The following is a 24,696-nucleotide window of genomic DNA, read 5'->3' on the forward strand; positions in this document are numbered from 1 at the left end:
CAGATTGAATTCAACATGCACTACATTTGTGCATTTCATTCATTTGCCACAATTGAGCTGAGGATCTGCAATCAATAATAATTGATCATCTTTTACATTATTTTATCCCAGTCCTCTATCTCTCACTTTGTTCAATGAGGCTGTGGCCAGAGCAGTGTAGCTCCCCTTTCAGCTCCTCTAAGAGCTCTCCTGAGATGATGATGAAAGGACTTGTCTAATGGGATTACACATCGCGATAAGTGCTCAGAGCCTAGTGGTTCATCACACCTCCCTCCTACATTTCAAAGAGTGGCACTGATCTGCTGTGCAGTATATCAGATATAGAGTTTTGGAGAGGTATTTTATTTTAAAGGAAAAATCCACTCTTGTACAAAAATTGTCATTAGTTTTAGAGAAGTTGTTTCCCAGGTTTTGATTTGTGGATTGGAATAAATCCCCCTTAAACCCGAGCAGCAGTAGGACAGACAGAAATGATGAGGTCATGAGATAAATCGTGGAGCGGCTCAATAAGCATTAAATAATGAAGCAACCCATAACAAAAGCACACATGGTTACTTCTTTAAAATACAAGGACATTTTCCGAGTTACAGCTGGAAGCCCTACATCCAAGTGAAACTATTTAAAAAAAAATCTGTATACTTAATTACTTATTCATCATCAGTTTAGTACATTAATTATGTCATGATTGGGGTCAAGACCCCATATTCCTCATAACTGTACAGTTTCAAAAATTCAAATAATAAAAAAGGAATATAGAATAGAACAGAAAAAGTGGAAGAAAGGAAGAAAAAGCATCTTAAAGAAGCCAAGTAAACATTCACATTAACCCATCAAAATAGATATACTTTGTGTATTTTTATACATACTGTACATATTTATGCACACATACATAGTACCTAAATTACATACATATTTATACATGTATACATATATACTGTATACTGTATACATCCACCAATCTACATCTACCTTTACACATTAATTGCCTCCATGATTCAAATTTACATAGCACAGCCATTTAGCCAATCTTGTATTGAATTGTATGTGATTTTTTTCCTATCCTTTTTATTTGTCTCTACCTGGTTGTTCTCCACTATTTCTTTCCATTTGTCTATACTCAGGCCTCTCTTGTGCCTCCAACTTCTTGTCATGACTTTTCAAGCAGTTATTCTCTCAATATTCTAAGTAATAAAAAACTCACCCATTTTTTCAGGTGGCATTACACCTAATAAAATGATTTAGATGAGATAAGATTTTCATGTTTTGCTTCAACTACCCTGTCAAATAAAACAAATGTTTGATATTATAGTTCTAATAGCTCACAAAATCATAATTAATAATTTCAATCAATCAATAAGTCAATTATCAGTCAATAATTAATTTGCAACAACCCTAGAAGGTAAGTATCACATGATATCATCAATTCAATTCCTGATGCTCTGATTTAGTCGCACGAAAGATACAATGTCAATTCTGTTTTAGGGTGGATTTTTCCTTCGACAATTTTTTTCAAGTAAGAAATGTGTTGTTGCCATCAGAAGCAAGGTTTGCTGCAGAAAATTCGGTCCTCTCTTCTTCCCTTGTTGTGTCACTTACTTGCTGATGAACACTTTCTCTCCCACACTCACAAACATAACACACATCTCTTACAGTGGCACCAGTTGGCATGCGAAGAAACCTGGCACGCTATTGGTCATGATGTCTCCGTGAGAAGGAAGAGTCATCCCTTATGATTGGACAGCAGGTGGCAGTGCATGCAGACCAGGAAGCTGTCTTGTCTGTAGAAGTAAAAGGCTCAGGAATACTGTATGTGATTGCTGGCATACACATACAGTATGCACTTACATCATCGTCAGGGGAGGAGCTTCTCTGAGTGTGAGGATTGCACACTGCTACTGCAACAGGGATGACTTGAAAATAGAAACACAGCAACATGGACAGGATTCAGCCTTGATAACCTGCAGTCAGTGTGAAAACAATATATACTACTATATATATATAATCTGAGTCCTGATCACAGCATGAGAGCCATGCCAGGGTGACGCACAGGAGTTGGGAGTTGACCTCGGGACAGCAGCATGGCATCACCCAGACACTATGGACACTCTGCTCAGGATATTACCAATGTGATGCAGAGGCTGCAAGGTAGGTGCAAAATGCTTACTCACTCACACTGCTCCACCTCGGTTTGCAGCGTTTTTAGAGGTGACCTAATGCTTAGCATGACACAGCAAAACAGTATGAGCTAGAGACACTTTCTCTTACTCAAAAATGCCTTATATCTTATCCCTTCTGCTCATGACCCTGTAAGTCTTATCTGAGGAGTGTTGTTCAAGTTCATATGGCTTATAAATGTGTGTTATGGGATGGACATACCTGAATTGGATATGCAATATCACAGCATGCAGTTTTCAAGTACATTGGACATTTTTAGGTTATAATCAGTTATGTTTTGTCTAACATTCAGTTGCTATCAGTTTTTCCTCATGATTGAGAATAGAGATGGAGATGCATGCAGGTGTTAGTCTGCATAGAACAATACAGTATGGCAGATTTAATGCCATAAAGCTTTTTATTTTTTTTGTAGGAAAGAAACAACCAGAGCAAATGACATTAAGTGAGCCACCATGTGAGAGATTTTACTATTGCATTGTTCTTGTATGTATTGTATATACTGTCTGTGTTTATGTGTGCACATGCTGGCTGCATGTTTGCTGTGTGTGTGTGTCTGTGTGTATATTCTTGCATGTGCGTGCATATAGTGCAGTATGTGCATGCCTTTGTCAGTATGTGTTTCTGTATGTCGATAGACTGGAAAGCAGAAAATAGGAAAGCTAATCCCCAGAGAAGCGGACAGGATCAAGTCTATTCCTTGTTGTAGACAGTTATATCCTCAGCCTACTGTACATATACTTACTGTGGCAGTAACACTGGCACGAATTACAGCCATATGTTTATTCTTTTTAACCTTTGGCACATTAAAATGAGAAATTCTGCCTTTCTAGTCTTATCTTACCTCAGGTCTAACTATTCTTTCATTTGTACACTGTATTTGCAGTAGATATCCACAACATTTATTCAGTCCTTTCCCCTTCCTAGAAGTCAAATAATGTGGGTGTACCTTTTTTGTACTATAACTATTTCACAAGCATCCAGTGTAAAACGGTGTATCTCTTTGTGGCAAAGTCACACAACGCTCACTGACGGAATCAAATTGATGACACTCGCAAAGTAGCAAGAAAGTCAGGTGACACCAGAGCTGAGATCCAATATGGCTGCTCCCTGTGTGGCTTCTGAGGTGGCAGTTTCTGTGAAAGCTGAGAGAACAGCATCACCAGACACGTAGCTCCTCTGCATCACTGTGTGCAGGTGTGGGTGCACACTTTGAATCCTGATTGTACTCCGATTGATCTAATTTAGAAGCTTCCCTTTAAGATGTCTCTGCAGTGCAAGGACAGATTGATGTATTAATCCATATGTGTGCACAGAATCAGACAATTGATCACATTGCAGTGGTGGAAAGTTTTTCCATTATTTATGTATAAGGATACATTACAATCATCCCTGTTTTGGGAAGCTGCAACATATTTTATATACACTTTTATATACACAATAAATGTTTGCATTTCCAGATATCTTTGCAAACTAACAAGGTATAACTATAGAGAATATGTAGCCATAAGGGAGTCCACTGCTTGTAGATACATTCAGGACTCTCATTTAACACTACAAGGCAGTAAATGACATGAGAATATTGCAGCTTTGTCCCAAGTGTGGTTTGTTCCAAAAATACTCTTCTGCCTGGGTCCTGCTGTTGGGGGTGTGTCCACATTATCTAATTACACCAAGTAGTCCCTTTAACAGCCTTATTTTATTGTTGATGTCTTGTGGAATTTCAGATAAGACAAGTCTTGTGCCGTGGTCATCCTCACAGAAGGTTGGACTGGGGATCTGTGGGAACTACTGCCTTAACATTGCCACATTTGCCCTAATCACAGAGACACATAGACAGTGTTAATGGCTACTGAATTACATGGGGTATCTTTTCCTCGTAACCTTGAGTAGAGATGAACTACAAGTCTGACATGCTGCCTTTGGTGTGAATGGATTTGCTTGGACATCAGCTACGTTTTTTCTTTTTCTTTTTTTTTTCACAAATCACTCTTTATGCTATATGTTCTCCTCTGAGTACACGATCATATTTACAGGGGGCACGTGGAAACTAATTTGACGTGACATTTTCTTTGATGTGTTCTGGTTGGCATCCATCTCCTGGGAGACGAGAGCTGAACCTGTGATGATATCATCAAGACATTTTGTAAGAATCAAAATGAAACACTCATGTTTTTATTAGTCTGAACATGAAACAGCTCACAGCATAAATAGAACATACTATGACAGCTCTTAATAAATTCAATGTCGCCTTTGTTCAAGGTGGCTTGCTTTACATTTCTCAAGGTTACGGTAATTGTGTCTCTCCAGCGGGATAAGTGTTCAGAAATGTTCACACGTTATTGGGGAAAACTTGCATTCTAATTTGTTATCACCTGAGAGTTAAATATGAAAATCTAAAACCATTTGTGTGTCTTTTAAAGCCTGATTAGATTAACATATTTTCTTTTACGACAAGACAATGTTCTCAAATTAGCCACATTCCACAAATCACCAGCTACCATGAAATGAACTATACTCCCTTCAGGCTCAATTTGAAAGCTGTTAGTAACCACTCAGTGCAACATCAAAACAATCAAAAACTTTTGCCCCAGTTTTGGGTCTGTGTTTTTCTCCTTTCAACCATCTCTTTTGGTGTACTCTCTGTCGCATTGAAAAAACAGCAATTAGTGACACCATATGGCAGAGAATGGCGAGTCCGCTTTGAACACCTCCCAGCCTGAACTCCTCCATATGCTGTGGAATTTGCCTGTTTGTTGTCTCTCATTAAGGAGAAAAGCAATGCACTGATTTTCCTATTTCAGTTTCTCACCTGTTTCCTTCGTCATGGGTGGCAGAGGCATGCATTCCCGCCCAAGCTTCTGGGTTTTACCGTCTGCTAGCCTATCAAGCAGATAAGTTTGTTAAGTCTCATTGTGTTGGAAGCACCTGGTTGAGTTTTCTGTGCGTAGGCTGTGTGTAATCCTACACTGGCAATTTGCCTATGATCAGATAATACAGGAGATTGCTGCAGACTGAGTTTCTCAATCAGTTCAGGCTTTGCGTGTTGTGTTATGTTTAACATGGTGACTGCATTTAAGGAATTTCTGCAGTATGGCCTAATTTATGTAAGCACCTAGTGTAATTTTAGTCAAGGAGGATGTTGAGCAGAAGGAAAGGTGAAGAAGAGGGTAAAGGGCAAAGGCAACAGAGTTTAGCAGGTCTGGAAGACATGAGTGCCACACTGAGCGTATTAGATGGATGAAATAGTGATGAGAGAGGCAGCGGAAAAAGCAAGAAAATGAGACTGGACATGCAGGGGGGAGAAAGAGAGAGAGCCCACACACCAGTTTTTAAGCTCTTGATTGCTGGTGAGACTGGCACAGATCCTCAGGTTGGCACAGGGCCAGGGTGACATCCTGTTGCCAGGGGCGACATTATGGTTCAGCCGCAGCCAAGGAAGGACCAAGCAGACGGTCACCTTGAGCCATGCCAGCCTCCTGTTTAGTTCTGACACCACCATTTATCGTCTGCGGCTCGATACCACAGTTTCACACAAACACTCGCACACAGATATTGAAACAAACCCCCCCCCCCCCCATATCATACCACTTGGAATCAGCAGTTTAGCTGAGTGGTTAAACAGACACAGAACAAGTCTTTATTATGATTATTATTATTATTATTTATTTATTTATTTATTATTTTATTTTATATGTATTTTTATTGGAAGAACGAATCTTTAAGGCCACCAACATGAAGCCATTACTCTGTTGTAGCCTCAGAACTGTGGCAGGAGGGCCAGTGTGGGATAGAGTTGAAGCATTAGTTGTTATATATTCTGCTGCTTCTTTTCCTTGTTCTTCCAGATTGTGTTTATGACTTGTTGCCATAGCGGCAGTCGCATGACAGCCAGCACAGTTTTTTTTTTTTTGCCCTGTGGGCTTATTGGCCATGTCTTGTTCAGCTTCTGCTTTTGTAACAGGACAAATTAGGACAATTATGTTTGTAAAATTGTGTGTGTGTGTGTGTGTGTGTGTGTGTGTGTGTGTGTGTGTGTCTGTATACTAAGAGGTATTTAGTCCATGCTAGTTTCTCAGTGACAGCTTCTATTGCAGATCAGATTATAATCTATTTTAACCTGACAGTCAGTGAGGGTTTGAGTGACAGATCACAAGATTGGGTCACTGGGGGTCCCACCCATACAATATGGAGAATGGGCCTTCTTTAATTTACTCGAAACCCTCTTTTAAAGATCGCACCTTCATGAAGGTCAAAGTGTATTCCAACATTAGTTCAGCGAAGCAAAATATCAAACATAAGTGTCTCTTGTTGTATTTAGTTCAAACCAGGTGGGAAGAAATATTGGGAAGTAACTCTGGAAGTATTGATTCTTTTTGTGTTAGCATTTCTGCCAAGTTGGATGTATGTTGATTTAGCTGAACTTCACAAGGCAGATTGCCTCAACTGTAATGAAACTGACAATAAAAAAACTACAGATTAAAGAAATTAAAGAAATATTTACAGAATCTGGCTGTTCAAGGTGTTGTTGACCCAGTATGGACCATTACATTCAATGTGAAGCAAAGTTACAGCTTTAAGCCACACATTACTGTAACATCTCTGATTCTGTCTGTCAGATTGAGGCATCAGATAGTTTTGATGGACGTACAGAACAATGTCCTCACAGATAAAATCCTGACACCTCAGCTTGTAACCCCAAGACACATTCAGCCTCTGTCTGTAATACTTTGAGTTTCATGCATGCTCTTATCTTTAACCCACAGACACCTCTGTCCCTTTTTTTCACCTGTCACAATGTGATTGGATAGTGGAAAATTCTGCCTCTGGCGGTCCATTTAGCACTCGAAGGTTTTTATAAAAGAGGTCAGATTGTGATGCCCTGACCTCTGAGAGGTCAGCTGGCCAGACAATGTGATTATTTCATCTTACCTGAATTAGTAGTGAAATAAGTAATTCCCAGCTTTTATTTTAATCAGCATGGAGAACCAGATGGGTTGGGTTTATCACATCAGTAGATATTTAAAAACAAATCTGTCTTTCACAGAAAAGACCATTGACATTCAAAATACACCTAAGCTAGCCTGAGCCTTTCATTACTCATTTGATTATCCTGTTTATACAGTAAAAGCCAACTTACATATGTCTCCAAAATGAGGCACTTTCTCAGCTTTTTACTTATGTAGTGTCATTGTTTACCCCTCCTGAATTCAATTACCATGTTCCCATGTTCCTGGTGAGAAGGGGTCTGAGATCCCTTTTCATTTACCTTCAATGGAAAACAAAGCAATGGAGGTGCTGTATCTGTGTAATGTATGTAATATATATGTAATATTGTTTCCTGTTGGTATGCTGACATCTGTCCCCTCAAGCCCTTTCTCGCTCTAAGGGTTCCCTCTGCAGACAAACACAACCTGCCACCTGACACAACAAACCCTGTTTTCCTACTTTTAATAATTCAAGAATGTTCAGTGAGAAAAGTGAGCATGTTAGAGTAAAACAAAAGGCATACATCTGCTGGTTGCAAAAATAATTGGTTCAGATTCACTTTCAATAAGACCCCAGCTGGATAAGAATAAATACACTCAAGTGGTTGTGTGTGCGACAGGATTTTGTAGATGATTGTGGCTCTGTTCCAGTCAGTATTTTTATTTCACAGCAAAGACGGGAGTTATAACTGAATTTACTGCTCTGGCCACAGTGATTTATTTAGTGTGCTGACGCCAGTCCTTTTACTTTACTCGTCCCTGTAATGTGTGGCAGGCCACTGAACCTGGATTAAAGAGCTTAGACTGTCTGCCCCCCCCCCACACACACACACACACACACATTCATAGAGAGAGCAGCATAGAAACATCAAGCTGAAAATATTTTTTCAAAGCCAAATTGAGTCTTTCTTATGCTCTTAGTGCCACTAAGTGGTGCTTTGATATGACCCCCGGTGCCTTCAGTGGAATAGATGCTTTGTATCAGCTGCATGTTCAGTCTGTTTGTGTATGGTGTTAAAATGTGGTTTTGTTCAGCTGAATGTACTGTATTCACCTGATAAAAGAGCCACTGAAAAGTAGGAAGAAAATTGCAGCTCAAATCCAATAAGGTACGATGTAACACTGTTTTGCCATATTATACTATCTGACTTCCTGCAGTATCCCTGTCAGAAATTAGTAAAAATAAAAATAAATTCGTTTTTTTACCCTAGGTGATAATAGTTTTTTAAATTTATTTGTTCAAACTTTGTTATATTTTTGTATTTCTTTCAATTTTTACTACACAATGTTCACAATTAGTTTCTGTTTAACATTATAAATGCCTTTCCTTTTTCCCTTTAAATTATTCGCATGCTTATCTGTTTCATTGCTGTGTGTGTGTGTGTGTGTGTGTGTGTGTGTGTGTGTGTGTGTGTGTGTGTGTGTGTGTGTGAATGTGGTCAGGGGGATCCAGCTAGGGGGGCTGCAAAAAAAGGAGGCTAAAAGACTTTGATGGTCTGACTGATGGTTTCTGCCATCATAGGGAGCATGCAGATATGGAGATGGAGATGTTTTGTTTACCCTTAATGTGTGGAGTATTATAAATGAAAGACTTGTAAAGTATGTGCTTATGTAAATCTGTCACCTTGTCAATAACGCTTCTCATAGTATTTGGATGTTGTATGTTTTCTTGCGATGCCTTTTAGATCCAAATAAAAGAATTCAAGTGTGTGTGTCTGTGTGTGTCTCAGTATCGCAGGTGCTGAAATTACTGTATCAGTGGCCTAGCTTTAATGAATACTGTGATATTTGGTCATTTTTGTTACTGACAAAGTGCATTCTCTGCACATCTGGTGCTGAAAAGGGAGTGATGGTGCTTGAAAGAGGAAAGGGGTTGTTTTGATAATCATTTTGACTTGTTCCCCCCTTCTTACTCTCTTTAATGTGGTGTCATTATTACTGAAATGTAATTAGCTATGCTAATGGTTGGCATTTGGACTTCCGTCTCAGCACTTATGTTGGGACTGGTAAAAATGTGCTGTAAATGAAGTGGGATGGTGAATAGAAAAGGCTGAATGGGCATGTGAGGGTTGAGTGGATGTGCTGAGGGTGTGATAGAGGGTGTTATTGAGTGTTAGGGCGAAAGTACTCTGGCGGAAGTGCAGAGAAGGGTTTTTTTTAAATTAGGAATTGTTGGGGTGAAAGAGGAGAGCTAGAATTAGGAAGTGGATAAAGAAGCTGTTGGGAAGAGTAGAGGGGCAGAAAAGCCCCCAAAACCTGTTAAATCACTTTGTGTGTCAATGCAGTGGATTACGAATGTGTGTGTGTGTGCATGTGTTGGGTGTGTGCTTGTGAATGTGTTTGTGTGTGTGTGAGTATGGAGCAATTTAAGGGTACCTTTCTAGTACAAAACAAAGTCATCCATTTAGTGCACGATAGCTTTAATATTATACTGCAGAAGAAAATGCATCATTGCTAGAGATGGTATCAACAGTGCCATTGTGACTCTCACCAGATCTATTCATACTTTCATGGTACTGTTCTTTGAATTGAAATACCCACCAGCATGAATAATATTAAGATCATATAATTGAATGAATGCATTACTAAATTAATACTTGACAGCAGAGTGTGTAACCTTGTACAGTACATGTGGAGTGCCTGTCCATGTCTGACCAACCATAATCACGGCTGATGAGTTGTGGAGTCATTAATAGATTAAGAGAGATCAGAGATGCTCAAGTGCAGAGCAGGGTCATCTGGGATGCTGCATTCTAAAAGCTGAGCTTGTTCATGTTTAGTGTGTTGTCTTCTCTTCTCTTTGTACTGTACTTCTTCAGACCAGACTTAAAAAGAGAACTTTACATACATTACTTAAATCTTTACTTATCCACTAGGTGGGGCTGTGTCTCTATACAGTCCTAATAAGGCTAAATAAGAAGTCTTGGCTGCTCAGGAAGAAAACCCAAATATCCTTGGGGTGAATAGATTATGATACGAGCAGAAGCAGCATTATTCAACCCTCCAGGAGGCTGTTTGTTTTTCCTTTAATGGCTGAAAAGAGACTGTTTCTCCTCTCCTCAGGAAGCCTCGCACCCCGCAGACATACCTGTGTGAGCGCCAGGCGCTGACCCAGGTCCAACCTCCACAACCTCAGAGAGGGATCTAGTGTTTTGTAGGGTTGCCAGGGGCACCACTAGGGATCCAGACCAGCTGAGGTTCAGTCTGTTTTAACCCTTCAACCAACCCCCCCCCACCTTTCTCTCTTGGAACACTTCTGAGGTCTGATGCCTCAAGGAGTCTGTGGGTTTATTCTTGCACATACAGTAGACGAGAAGATGATTCTGTCTTCATTCAGCTTATTTTATTGTGTGTGTGTGTGTGTGCGCACCTGCTCACCCTGCATTTCTTTCAACTCCCATGGTGAAACCTAATAAGTTCCATGAATCTTCACCATCTTGTTTTGATTTTGTCTTTGTCTTTGTCTTGGTCTTGTTTTTCTAAACAGCTTAGCTCTCCAGGGAAGTTCAGCTCTCTCACTTTCTGCCAGACGGCTGCTAACTGGAAGAATTCTCAAAAACATACAGACAAAAACAAAAATGTTGTGTTTTAATAGACTATTTGGAGTTCCAGTATGTCGATAATCAGTCTTCATTTTCAGTTTCTTCCTTGTAGATCTACTGTATTAAACGTAATTATTGTCAGGCTAAAAGGAGTCTCGTCGGTGCGTTCAGCACCTTGGATAGTTCCGTTACACTTCTAAATTGAACTGTAGCTCTTCAGGAATGATTTATCAGACACCAAAACACCTTTAACTTGGCAGAGAGACTGGTATAAATAGAAACAAATTGTGCATGGGCTTATTAGTCAATATATTCTGTTCCAAAATTTACATCATTAATATTGTGTGGGCTACACAAACAGCAGTACGTAAAAGAACAATAGATTTTTGTCTTTTTGTCTGGCTGTAGTTTGGCTCTTGCAGTAATATTATTGAGTGTGTGTAATGTGAATGTTCCATTGGATTCTGCTTTCCACTGGAGTAAACATTATTTGTAATTTTTTTTTAGAGTGCTTGAGTAAAGGCACTGTATATGTAAATAAGAAAAACAGGACATCATGAATTTTTCTTTGAACTCTTACTCTTAGTACCTGTACGTATACATACATACACACATACACACACACACACACACACACACACACACACACACACACACACACACACTCAGGCACATACACAGTAATCATACAGACATGTAGAACGGACCATCGTTTCAAAGGCAGGTCTGTGGAATAGGCTCACAATGGCACTGTGACGGCCAGTTTCACGGCTGTTAAAGGGAGGAGTGTCAGCAGTGTGATTATCAGCAGACAGATAGCGGATGACAGCTACCATTATTATTGATGACTTTCATAATTAAAATCCCTTATGGGGAGAACCCAAAGAACAAAAGGGAAAATCACACAAATGATGAATGGTCCTTTCATCTTTAAGGCTGATATAAGACTCACCAGGCTATTCTGCACAATTATTGCTTTCCTGAAAACTCTCTGAATATGGTTTCAAAGAAGAGCCCAGTGTTTTTAATATTGCCAGAGTTTTTGTGTGTGTGTGTGTGTGTGTGTGTGTGTGTGTGTGTGTGTGTGTGTGTGAGTGATATATGTGAATAGAGAGGGATGAAATAAAGTAAAATAGATAGACTCATTAAGAGAGAGCATAGGTTAGACAGAAAGACAGAGATAGAAATCAGACAGTGAAAAGGAGAAGAGGTCAATATACTGCAACACTAGTATTTTCTGCTAAAATTTTACTGTAGCAGGGGAGGGGGTTGGGGTAAGTTTGGCTCCATAACACGGGCGTGCTTCTGATCCAGTTCCTAGTATCAGTTTTAGTAACCCTTGCGGTTGGAGAGTGTCTCTTTAGATGCTGAATTCAGAGCAGTTGGATGAACAATACTACCATTGTCTGCAGTTTGTTTTTCGTCTTGTTTAATGCAGAATTTTTACAAGCAGTAGCACAGTTTCCACTGCAATACACATTCATTCAAAGTGAATGAAGGTTAAACACTCTTAACATTGTTGTTCCTATTGTATTCACCTCTCTTGTGTTGAATACAGTACTTCCTCCCTGGGAGAAAACAAACAGAACTACTGAATGTGCCTGTGGTTCAGATGAAAGCGGATCCCTTTTGAAGAATGTACAGTAGCAGATCAGACAGGATGACTGCCAGTGATAGTCTGTTCCCCTGCAGGCTCTATAGAGTAGAAAGCTGCAAGCCTCAGAGCACTGCATGGTATCTGTGTGGATGAGAGAGAAAGCAGGGGTATTAGAGTGCCAGTAACACATAGGGAATTCCTGCACGTCTGTCCTGATGCTGTGTTAGATTGTGTTTGTGTTTGTGTGTGTGTTTGTGTGTTTGTGTGTGTGTGTGTGTGTGTGTGTGTGTGTGTGTGTGTGTGTGTGTGTGAGATGCTCGCCGAGTAGAGCTCACACTTCCACCCCTCCTAACCTGCTAAACGATCCCCTTCAACCCACCCACCACCCTCCTCACCACTCAGTTCTCCCTTTCCACATCAGTATGGGGCTGGTGTGACATCACTCATTCCCACGCACTCTGATTGGCTGGCCAGTGGAGGGAAGAGGATTGTTCCCGCAGCCTACAGTGAGAAATTAAGAGAGAGAGGGAGAGAGAACGTGGGAGGGGAAGACAGAGGTAGAGAGTGTGTGAGAGGGAGAGAGAGAGAGAGAGAGAGAGGGAGAAAGGGACTAAGCAAGAAAGATTGATGCTGAGGCAAGCCGACACTGCACTGCTCTCATTCACTCACACACAAACACACACAAACAGTATCACACGTACACTCACATCACACTCCAAAGCTGCTTAACAGGCAGGAAAAACACTGAGTCTGACTGAGTCGGCAGCCCGCTACTGCAGGACAGGACAGAGGACAGCAAGACAAGAGGAGAACAGGAGGGTGAAACATTCCTCCCTGCTTTGCTTCAGAGCAACAGTTTCACCGTTGTCATCTTGGGCGGTTCAGTGCTCCAGGGAGCTCTTTGAAGACACCTCCCCAAAAAAAAAGGGGAGGCAGCAAGGGCAGGAGCAAGGGCAAGTGTAGCCTCTCCTGGAGGTTGCCGTGAATGTCCTCTCAACGTCCTCATGAAAACAGGCGGGAATCAAGGTGTAGTCTGGGGTACAAGATGGCACGACGAGCAGGGGGCGAAGGCTCCCCGAAAAAGAACACATCCCTCAACCTGGTGACGGGGTTCTTCCACTACCTCCGTGGTAAGTGGGACAGTGTGTGCATGAATGTGTGTTTCCTTCTGAGATGGAGAGTGTGATAAAAAGGCAAGTACAAAGTGTGTGTATATTTTGCATGTGTGGTAGAGTATTCTGTGTGTGTGTGTGTGTGTGTGTGTGTGTGTGTGTGTGTGTGTGATTTAGCGTGGCACTGCAGTATGGACTGCATGTGCCATGTGAGTCTGTGCATTTGCAGTGTAATTTTCTTACTAAGTGTTCCCTGCAGGGGAGATTTTTTGGGCTGTGGCCATGGTGTGTGTTAAGAGAAATGTGCAGAAAGGGGGGCGTTTCCACTTTGGCAGCGTGTGTGTGTCTGTCTGTGTGTGTGGAGGTCGCTGAGCTCTGAGCCTACAGCAGGTAAAAGCAAGCTTACCCAGCAGACAAGTACCAGCTCACTGCATGTGTTACAGCACAGCGGGCAGACTGTCAAAATGTTTGATTTCTTATCTCTCTGTTTGACCCTGTGGCAGTCCGCCTGTCTGCTCATCTGTATTTGGATACTATGCATTCAGCATTCTGTCTCACTGTCTGATATATTAGATTAGATTGCAAGAGACATTACCATAATGTTTCTTTGGATTTGTGTCCTGTCACATTAGCTATCTATCCTATGGGGAAATAAGCAAAACAGAGAATGGGTCAGAACCACAATTACAATTACTCTATAGACACAGCCTCTGAGACAGCAAACCAGATTTTAATGATATTTCATTAAGGTCATCTTCACTGTGGGGGGTCAAAGTGGGAACTCAGGGGCTGCGGATGAGACTAATGAAGATGATACAAGCCAACTCTAGGCGAGAAGGTAATCAAGTGTGTTAAAAAACGCTGCTGCGAGGCTTGGTTGCTGAGGACGGCTGTTTCCCTTTGTGATATTGAAAGAATGTGAATGTGTGTGCATGTGTGATTGTGTGTGCGCAGAGTTCAAAGTCACCTCGTCCCTGAGACTGAGAGGCTGGCACCACGCTTGTGCAGACATGTTCTCCGTCACATGTTCCTGCTCCAGGATGTGGGGGCAAAATCGTTCTTATTCTCATCCAATATTACAGTCCATGAATATTTGATTACTCCTGGACCCAATCAAAAGATTAATTCATAGAATGGGGACCTGCTCAGTGGCACGTATGACTTTGCGTGAATGTATCTGCATTATGTATGAACAACTCCCCCCTCCCACCTCTCTGATGCACACACACCCCTTACTGTTCACGTCTGCCCACAGTACCTAGTGACACACTAACCAACTTGAGTGTAATCAAACCGTCAGCATATTTCATTAGGTAGAAGAAAGCACTGTGTCAGACGTTCTCTCTCACTGATAACATGCTTATCTCAAGGATATTGCTCTGTGGCTTAGACGGGACAAAAAAAAAAATAACATTGTCATACGTGCCAGTCACTGTACATGATTAGATCCTTAGAGACTCAGGCAGACTATACATCTGGTTTGTGTACATTATAAAGGGATTCATGCAACAGCTGCACATGAATTTGTCGATTACAGATGGAACCGTTGCAGAAGTCCTGATTGTTATTGCATTGGCTGCAAGCAATAATGAATTATACTGTCAAAAGGGAATCACGAAGGAAAGATTACAGCAGTAATGTAGTTGGTTTTAAAAAGCCTGCAGAACATATACAATTCTCAAAGCTATCTCTATACTATGTTTGCCTGTGTGTGTGTGTGTGTGTGTGCGTGTGTGTGTGTGTGTGTGTGTGTGTGTGTGTGTGTGTGTGTGTGTGTGTGTGTGTGCGTGCGCGTGTGTACCATGTTTGCTTGTGCCCACGTGAGAGACAAGGCTTGATTTATGTCTTGTCCTCATTTAAGTTAAGTGGCTTTTTAGGGGACATCGTCAGCAGACATCTATGCTATTGATTGTGCCTTTGCTAAATGGGCTTTATCGCTGTAGCCATCACAAACAATGCCCTTTCTTATATGTAGGTAAATCAGAACATTTGGTGTAATGTTGGCTCTATGTGTGTGAGTATTGTTGCAACAGATTGCAAGCTTGAACTGTGGTCAGAAATGAATAAAACCCTCTTATAGATCTTGACAGAGGTACATGTCATCATATAAGAAGAACCACTGCCCTTCTATCATCGAAAGGGCATTTTTGAGAGCAGGATTTTTTCTGTCCACACTAAGAGGAGTCCAGCTAGTGAAAATGTCATCCTTAAATGTCAAATGCCTTCTCTTACCACATCAGTGTAAGGTATGATGTGGTGTGACTGCGTTCAGACACATTAGACCGACAGTAATAATATCAAAGTTAATTAGAGTTGCCATACAGCTCTACAAACCCCAACCAACTCTCAAAACAATGGACAATGAGAAGATTGTGTTTTAATCCCCTCTTTGTTTATGATTGCATGTGACTCTCTGGGCTCTGATTTACAGATGAGCAGGAGGCTGTGCAGAAAAGGACGTTCACAAAATGGATCAATTCCCACTTGGCAAAGGTAAGAGAGTCTGGTTGATTCCCACTGCTGCCGCCAGCATTGTGTGTGTGTTTACACACACACACTGGTGGTGGTGAGTCTGGGTTGAAAACTTATCCATCTCATTGCTTTTCCACTTCCAATCACTTTGGTCTTCTATAGTCCATCCTCTGTGCTCTCTGTGACATTTGCTCCATTTCCAAAAAACACACCATATGGGGCTGACTGTGCCAGCTAAGACCTCGCATGCACTCGCTCATGCACGCACACACACACACACACACACACATATACACACACACACACACACACACACACACACACACACACACACACACACACACACACACACACAGGCATTCTTACTTGCATGCCTTTCATATTCCTTTTTATTCCTCCAATCTCATATAGCTTGTAGCAAGGATTTACTCTCACTCTAATTATCACTTTTACATTACAGCATTTAATACACTGTATATCTTTTTTCCTGCAAGCTACTGTCAATAATTTAAGTCTCAGTAACCTGTAAGCTCTCTATCTCAATATGGGCCAATTTAGATTGTGCAGGATAATAGTTTTTAGTTAAAGACTGCCCTTCCTTTGCTTCCTCAATGAGCTTGGACAGCAGTATATCTGTCACTTATACTAAACAATAACACTTGATGCAGCTGCATGCTGAGGGGCCATCATATGCATGTAATTATTGTATTATACTGCATTAGGCTCCTCAATTTAACCCATTACTGCTTGAATAGTGTGTCAGGAATGGGTGGACAAGGCTAATATGGCACGGTGCAACACAATTAAGTGTTATTTTAATCTGCAACGCTCCTTTCAAGGTTTCCTATTTGATTACGACAGCTGTGGAGGCCTTGAACTGCGGTGACGTGGAGCAGAAAATTCATTTGAAAAGCACTCTGGAGGGAATAAACCTTGACGTAATATTAAATATCATGTCTCAGGACCGTGCCAGCAGAAAATTACATACAGCCCAATACTTAAATGCCTTGAATTTTTAATACTGTTTAGATAAGCACATAGTTTATTTATTAAGTCATTTTGACGCAATAGAGTAGAGCCTCAGTCCTATTGCTATTTCATGGTCACTGAAAATGTTTGAGTGATAAGAGAAAGACGATGAGGATTCAAATGGATACCAAGGAAAGGGAATCCTCAAAACGTCTGGATTAAAAACTGTAAAGGAATAGTTCAACATTTTAGGAAAAGCACTTATTCACTTGCCAAGAATTTAATGAAAAGATTATTACCACTCTCTCACATCTGCACGTAAATATGTAGATGGGTCTAGCAGCTTAGTTTAGCAGCTAGCTATGCTGAAAATTAAGACAAAATATATATACAAAATAGCCCTCTAATGCTTACTAATTAACACATTACATCTCGAAAACCGAAGTGTAAAAACAACAATTTGCTGTTTTACCTGAGGTTGTGTGCGAAACGTGAGCAGTGACTTCCTGGAGTCTCCTTTGGTTGCTTGGCAGCTGCTCCAAACCGAGAAATAGTCCGGCACATAACCCGCCGTAAAACCACAAATTTTTACATTTTTCTACTGATGAAACAAACAAGATACAACATGCTAATTATTGAGCTTTAGAAGTGCTGGCAGGCAGATTGTGTTACCTTCAGACTGAGCCAGGCTAGGTCTCTCCCGCTGTTTCTAGTGTTTGTGCTCAGCTAAGCTCACCCATCTACTTGTTACACCTTAATATTTACCTTATAGACGTGAGAATGGCATCGATCTTCTCATGTACCTCTCAGCAAGAAAGCAAAACAACATACTACCAGAATGTCTAACTATTCTTTTAACTTAACTTAAAGTGCAATAACATAGTGTCTGTCTGATGGACCAATAGTTCTGAAGCCCAATTCTTTAGAAAAAAAGCAATAAACAAAGACAAAGATCTGGGAAATTTCATTTGAATTCCATTTAAATTCACTTTAATTAGTGAATTCAGCTAATCAATAGATTAGTGATGCTATCACACAGGTCCATCAGAGGAGATAACAGTATTTGTTCCCCACGCTTCTGTCCCTGCCTTGTAGATCAAATTAGTTGCTCTCCTCCTCCTCTACCATCATGAAACTGTTTACCCTTTCACCTGATGCCTGATGTTGCCATAGGGACACTGATGCCTATATCTGTCTTCAAAAATGCCTTGGTCGTCATGGCAGCTTGGTAAATGTTCGGAGAGCGTTGTGATGAATAGGGGGTAAAAATCAATTCAGCAGGTGCGGAGCACATGTTGTAATAAGAAGGTTAATTTCTTAAAGAGGTAATTCTGTAAACTAGTAGAAATAAAATGGCATCTTATGGGCTTGTCTCACATCTATAAATACTCAAAGAACCATTTAAAGAAACAACAAATGTGTGAGAGAGACAGACAGAAGGATAGAGAGAGGGGAAAAGCTTTAACAGTTGGTTTAGCTTTGGTCTCAGAAGGATAGATCATGCCCTTGGCTGTGCACATGATTAGGCCACTCCAGTTATCACAGGTCTTTAATTCAGCGCCTAAAGGTATGTGATTAATCGTTAGGTGAGTTGAGACGTGGCATGAGGGCTTCCTTTTACTATCGCTCCCCTCCCCCTTACTTTTCCACTCCACAGGTATAACAAAAGAAGTCTTATGAGCTCTGACAAAGAGTTTCTATGAGAAGACGTACTGAAGCTGGTGATTTATACGGAAGATTAATGACTCTCATTACTCAGAGTAGTTCACCAGATTAAGTCACCAGTTGAAACTGTAAGAGAGCAGCAGGGCAGTACTTTTTACAGGTTGTTTCTTTCATTTAAATAGAGGGTGATGTTGTTTAGACCTCGCTATTACATATATATTATATAAGAGGATATTGTTTGAATTTTGCTCAGAATGGTAGAATTTTGATTCTCATGTAAGTATCAGGCTTGTTGCACAGATGCACCCTGCACTGCAGTGGAGTGACAAGGGGGGAGAATTCAGTGAGCGGCTCCCAAGTTTCCATTTTGACAAATCCTTTCTGAGGAGGTTAAAGCTTAATTACCAAGTGACCGGTGTGAGCGGCTGGGGTCTCGTCATCAGGCATTTTCCAGGCAAACAGTTTTAGTACAGTAATCAGTGAACCAAGTGTTCTTAGAGATTACAGCAGCGGTAAAGTAAAGCGCCCCACTCCTCTTCCCTGCTCCCCCTTCTTTCTTTAGTGGGGGAAGAGGTGGATTGAGTGGATGCACTCTAGTGCACACTAAATTCAAACCCGGCACATCATGGTGCATGGTATTTGACAATTACAGTCCGGTTATCCTTTTTTGCATTTCCATGTGATGACTTAGCCAAAAGTATTTTAAAGAGACATTCATCCTGTGCTTCGTGAATTGGCCAAAGTATAATGTAACTTACTGTGATTCTAAAATATATTCACATTGTTGCTTTTAAGCACATATAATGCCCTTTCAGAAGCTTGCAAATAACTTCACCTTTAAAATGAAACCCCTCAGTCTTCTCTTTGTTTCGGCCCCTCTCTCTTTTATGCTGTTGATCTTTTGGAATCCACTGAGTCAAGTGTACCAGGGGAATAACATGAGAGCACAGACAGACCCACATCCTGAAACTCCTCTTCTCATAATCAATTATGGCCCAGACACTCATATGTAATTAGCTCATTAAGACCTTGATTTATTTTTTTAGCTCATCTGGCTGAGCAGAATAAATGGATATTACTTTCTTATTTTGTAATTAGTCAGAAACTTCCTCATTAGCTTTGGGATTATAATGAACAAATAGGTAAATTTAACTTCAATTAGCTCATGGTATAATCTACCCCTTTGAAGGGGTCTTTGTAAGTGTTTCTTCTGTCAGTTTATGATAGGGGCACAAATGCTGTCTGAATATTCTAATATCCAAAGCCATGAAATGACATTTGAAGGGGAATTAGCGAGAAGAGCTACTGTATTTGCTAATTAATTTTGAAAGACGTGAGGTTGATGTCCCTTCTCTTTTTGCCTTCTATCATTTTTCTCGCTGCCACTCTTTCTACTCAATTATACCCCTCTCGCGTATCCACAATGTTGGGGGTTGTGTATTTTTCTCTCTCTCACCACACACACTCCACTTGCACGTGCTAACATAGACACACTCATGCTCACATCTCTGCTTCTGCCGTTTCTCTCTTTCTCCTTCACTCTCTTTGCCACTAATCTCCCTGTGAATGGCTCGCTCGTCTGAATGCTTCCCCCCCTCTAAAGCTCTCCTCAGCCCCAGCATGTGACTGTACTTTAAGAGAAATCCTTGATGTGGTGCCGGCAAAAAACAGAGATATGTGGATTTCCCCGAGTCTAGAAGTCTGTGTCAGGTCAGGGAGAAAGTCAATGAAGTTACAGTTTGAAATCATCAGCATATTTTAGGATTTGAAGACCCCATTCAGATCCTGCTGATCCTCTGCTTATGGCTGACTCTAGCTGTCAGTAATACTTGGCACAGCCAAACTCTTTTGGGGGCTTCAAGTAAATTTTTTTTACGAGGATTTCCTTCATCCACGTTTCACAAGTTGAAGTTAAAGTCTTACAATGTAATATATTTATTGTATTTTGGTTTATTTAAGTTTGAGTATGATAATGTTGAGAAAATCCCCTTCTTGCCTCATAGTTTCATGTACATTGCAAGAGCTATTAAAGCTTAAATCCCAGGTTTTTGCATTCCAAGAAAACAGAGCAACCATTGTATGAGTTTATAGCATGCAACACTCATTTAAACAGTGAATTTATGTACCTAATTATGCCAGGGCACCTACTGTATTTAGAAATGTCTCTTACACACCAAAAAATGTGTTCCTAGATAAATTGGGAAGTTTTACTCATTCTCATTCCATTTTCAATGTCAAAAGCCAAATCTTTGCATTCCAGCAGGCATTACATAATTTCTATGTGTGCTTGTTTTAACAGAAATCAAAATCATTTTACAATAAAATCTCTCGGGTATACTTGTTCTCTCTGTAGCGTGTTCCGCCTCTGGTGGTGACAGACCTCTTTGAGGACATCAAGGATGGCGTGATGCTGCTGGCCCTGCTGGAAATCCTCTCTGGACAAAAACTGGTGAGTCTCATGGTCATTTCTAAAGCATGTGATTTGGACACAGACTTACAACACTTCATATCCTCTGATCTTTCTGGATTAAACTTTAACTTAAATTGATTTAACGAGGATCAGGCTGGTCAAATAACAGAGAGATTCAGTCATTTTTCAGTTGTTTATTTTTGGTTGTTTTTTCTTTACATAATAACGGTCAGTGTTTTTGACAAATCTCAAAAGAGCGTAATGCAGTGCATGTGAACTGAGCCCCAATTACATGGAAATGCTCATTGATCGGCTTTTATTAGGATGTTTGAATTGAACAGAAAAGCCCAGATTAACAAGGACAGATCATAGTTCACAAACACAGACAAAGACATTCCCACATACATAGCTTGAGGATTTTACTTGGCCAATATTGCCTTAGGTCTAAGCTGTCTATGTCCTATTGATCAGGCTGTTTATAGTCAAACACAGCTCTGATTGGACCTCTTGGTCTTTCTCACTTTATCAGCAAACACAAATACAGTTAAAAAGAATAAATGAGAAAATCAGTGTGTGCTCCTCCGCCGTCATTCCCACACTTGTGCTATATACCTTTTCTTCTTTCAATTGCACTGTTTTATTTTATCTATTTATTTCCCTCTCTGTTTCTCTATTTCTTTTTTTCCATCTCTATTGTTCTCATTTTTCCTTCCAGCCATGTGAGCCAGGCAAGAAGCTAAAGAGGATCCACTGGGTCACCAACATCGGTACAGCTCTCAACTTCCTTGAGGGTAGGAAGGTAAGAGTTCAGGGCCTTCTTTTTATGTTTTTCTTCTTCTCTGTTTCGCCCCTCCTGCTGCTCTCCCTGCTTAGCTGCTGCCTTGTGGGTGCAAAGATTGAATCCTGACCTTGTGTGACCTGTATCCCCTTTGTCCCCTCCTCTTACTCTCTCCACCTTCCCACATCCCTCATTTATCCCAAAAACAATAACATAACATGCCTGCAAAGATTTTGTTGGATAAATAAATGGAGAAAAAAAATTCAAACACAGGCTTTATTATATTCTGCTGAAATGGCATTGGTTTATTTATCTATTTATCAATTTATTTATTGATCTATAAATGATCAGAAAAAGTATATATATTATTATATATTATTGAACTATGACTTTACCATGATATTAGTACTCCAGTTTTCCTTCCTTTTAGCAACTTTATTGACAAAATTACATCCAAAAAATGCTGAAATGGATGTAAAAATCTAACTGCATCAACTGCCCCTCCGTGAGATTAGTAAAGCATTCTCAAAGCTTCAATCAGCTCGTTCTTGGATATACATAAATAAAGCCATAAGTATGAGCTGGTGTCTGCAGGGACATTGATTTGTCTTCCTCAAGTGTGACAGGGTTAAAACCTTAAATCCTACACCAGTAATCTGCAGTCTGGAGATGAGACGTCAGTGGGCACTTTGCTGTATCTATGACAAGTCTATGTGTGTAGAAAACTAAATGTAAATACACTCTGTGTGTAAATCGGATGTATGTCTAGACCATATTTACATCTTGCTTTAATGCCTGATGTATGTTCGTCTCTTGTGTCTGTATCATAGAAAACGTTGTTGAATGTGCAGTGGCATTATGATGTTTATCATTTCATCAATTATATTGGTAAACTGTTATAAACCTTTAATACAGTATATGTATTTAACCGGGAGTTTCAAATCTGTAGCTGTAATTTCAACTAGGTAAGCAACTAACAATTCTTTACTTTGTCGATGAATCTGTGGATATTTTTTTTTTTTAAATGAATCTATTAAACCTCTAACTCTAAGAGCAAAGGGAAAAAATCCCATCACTATTTCCTAGAGTCTTTAAATCCCTTGCCTTGTCTGACTAATGCCCCCAAACCCAAAGATATTAACTTTATAATGATATAAAACCAAGAAAAGCAGCAAATCTGCACTTTTGAGAAGCTCGAACCAGCAAATGGTTTACATTTTAGCTTTATAAATGACTTAAACAATTGATTATCAAAAATATTTGTGAATAATGTCAACTAAACTGTTTACCTAGACACTGTTGGTTCCAATGCAACTACTACTGTATGGTGGTTACTTGTGTTTTTTATGCTGGTGTCTGTGGTCAAAACACAAAACACTTCCATTAACCATTCCAGCTTCACACCACTGCGTTGAGTTGTCAGGATGACCTGCTGTGTTTTCTAATATGAAACCGTGTATTGCATGTATTCTTATCAGCCACTATCCCATGCTTACCCCACCCTGCCCTAGCCTGCCCCCAATCTCTTCCTCCATTCTTGTTCACATATACGGAGTGGCTTGTATTACCATATGATGACCTGTTGTGTTGCAGCTTCACAGTAATATTACCCTCTGTGTGATCATATAGAATACTTCATCATATCAGTAGATACAGCCCTCTCTTTCTCCCTTTTCTTGCCCCTCTCTCTCTCTCCCTGTGTCACTCTCTCTCTGTCCATCTCTGCTGGATATAATCCATGTTGCCTGTGTGTGGTGATAGATTTCTCCTCTCAGCCAACCACTCAAGTTCTCTCACCTCAGTGATGCTACAGTATCTGCTATCTCACAGTCAATGAGGCGTCCTCCCCTTAATCAAACACAGTTAAATGCTCTCTCTCTCTCTTTCTCTCTCTTCCTCATTTCTTATCTGCCTTCCAGTCTGCCTACAGAGGATCTCCGGTCAGTATTCATAACGTTACTGCACTGGTTTGTTCAGGACATGCAATAGATAGGGTCAGCATTATCTGCTTCCAGTAGTGCAGAGGATTATGCTCATACTATATATTGTTCATTTTGTGTAAACATATGTACGAGACCAAGGTTACCAGATTGAGGGAAATTGTGTGAATTTAATCCATATGTATGAGATTATAAAGAAATGTAAGCGGATAAACTGGAATTGATTGCAATCTGGAATTATTAGGTCCTGTTATGAGATATTAAAATACTGAATATTGTGTTTTGACACAGATCAAGCTTGTGAACATCAACTCCACAGACATTGTTGATGGACGGCCATCAATTGTATTGGGTTTGATGTGGACCATCATCCTCTATTTCCAGGTAACATTGCCTTTAGTTAATTTACATAAATGCAATGTACATATTTCAGGATATTATATTTTTAAAATGAAAGAAACAAAGCAAAACAAGGAGAGACAAAACACGGAGAAGAAAGTTAGTGCTAAATAAGTTTCAGTGTTGTGAATGTCTAAGTCAATCATGTCATCAAATCACCACCAATAGCTCACTACAGGACTTCAAATTGATAACAACATGGCTGCCAATATTGTCCTACATATTAATAGCACACCCCAAAACCAAGCAATTTGAACAAATTAAATTTAAGAAATTTAAGATGGGAAAATCAATCTTCCGAAGCATCTCCACTGAAAACGAGCAGTTGCTACCTCAGGCATTTCAGACATGAACAGATCAACAAGAACTTGATCACGACGCTACAGTCTCTTAGCAACATCAGCACATAGAGATGTCTGCTATTCCAGCAAACATAAGGATATTAAATAAAGGAAATGTATAACAGTGGGAAATGTACTTATTATTCACTTACTGACATTTTGATGTATTTCATTTCACATTGATGTTTATGGATTTTCTGAGTTGTGAGCAGCCTTAGTTTGCTGGCAGTAGAGAGGAGAAACTGAGAAGTAGATTATGTGTGCATAGCAATAAATCTTCAACTTGACCAGCTAATATATTTTGTAATTGT

The 24,696-nt window shown here is 40.2% G+C and overlaps 1 protein-coding gene across 1 annotated transcript in view; it reads left to right on the top strand.

Annotated features, from left to right (window-relative positions):
- The first annotated feature begins 13,344 nt into the window (after positions 1-13,344).
- LOC144533844 (nesprin-1-like) overlaps positions 13,345-24,696 on the top strand; it is a 35,135-nt gene continuing 23,783 nt past the window's right edge. The window contains exons 1-6 of the mRNA XM_078275409.1: positions 13,345-13,429; positions 14,366-14,437; positions 15,843-15,904; positions 20,871-20,966; positions 21,643-21,726; positions 23,937-24,029. Coding sequence (XP_078131535.1) covers positions 13,345-13,429; positions 14,366-14,437; positions 15,843-15,904; positions 20,871-20,966; positions 21,643-21,726; positions 23,937-24,029 — 492 coding nt within the window. The remainder of the gene's footprint in view (positions 13,430-14,365; positions 14,438-15,842; positions 15,905-20,870; positions 20,967-21,642; positions 21,727-23,936; positions 24,030-24,696) is intronic.

Source organism: Sander vitreus, chromosome 18 (assembly GCF_031162955.1).
Source record: "Sander vitreus isolate 19-12246 chromosome 18, sanVit1, whole genome shotgun sequence".
NCBI classification, from domain to species: Eukaryota; Metazoa; Chordata; class Actinopteri; order Perciformes; family Percidae; genus Sander; species Sander vitreus.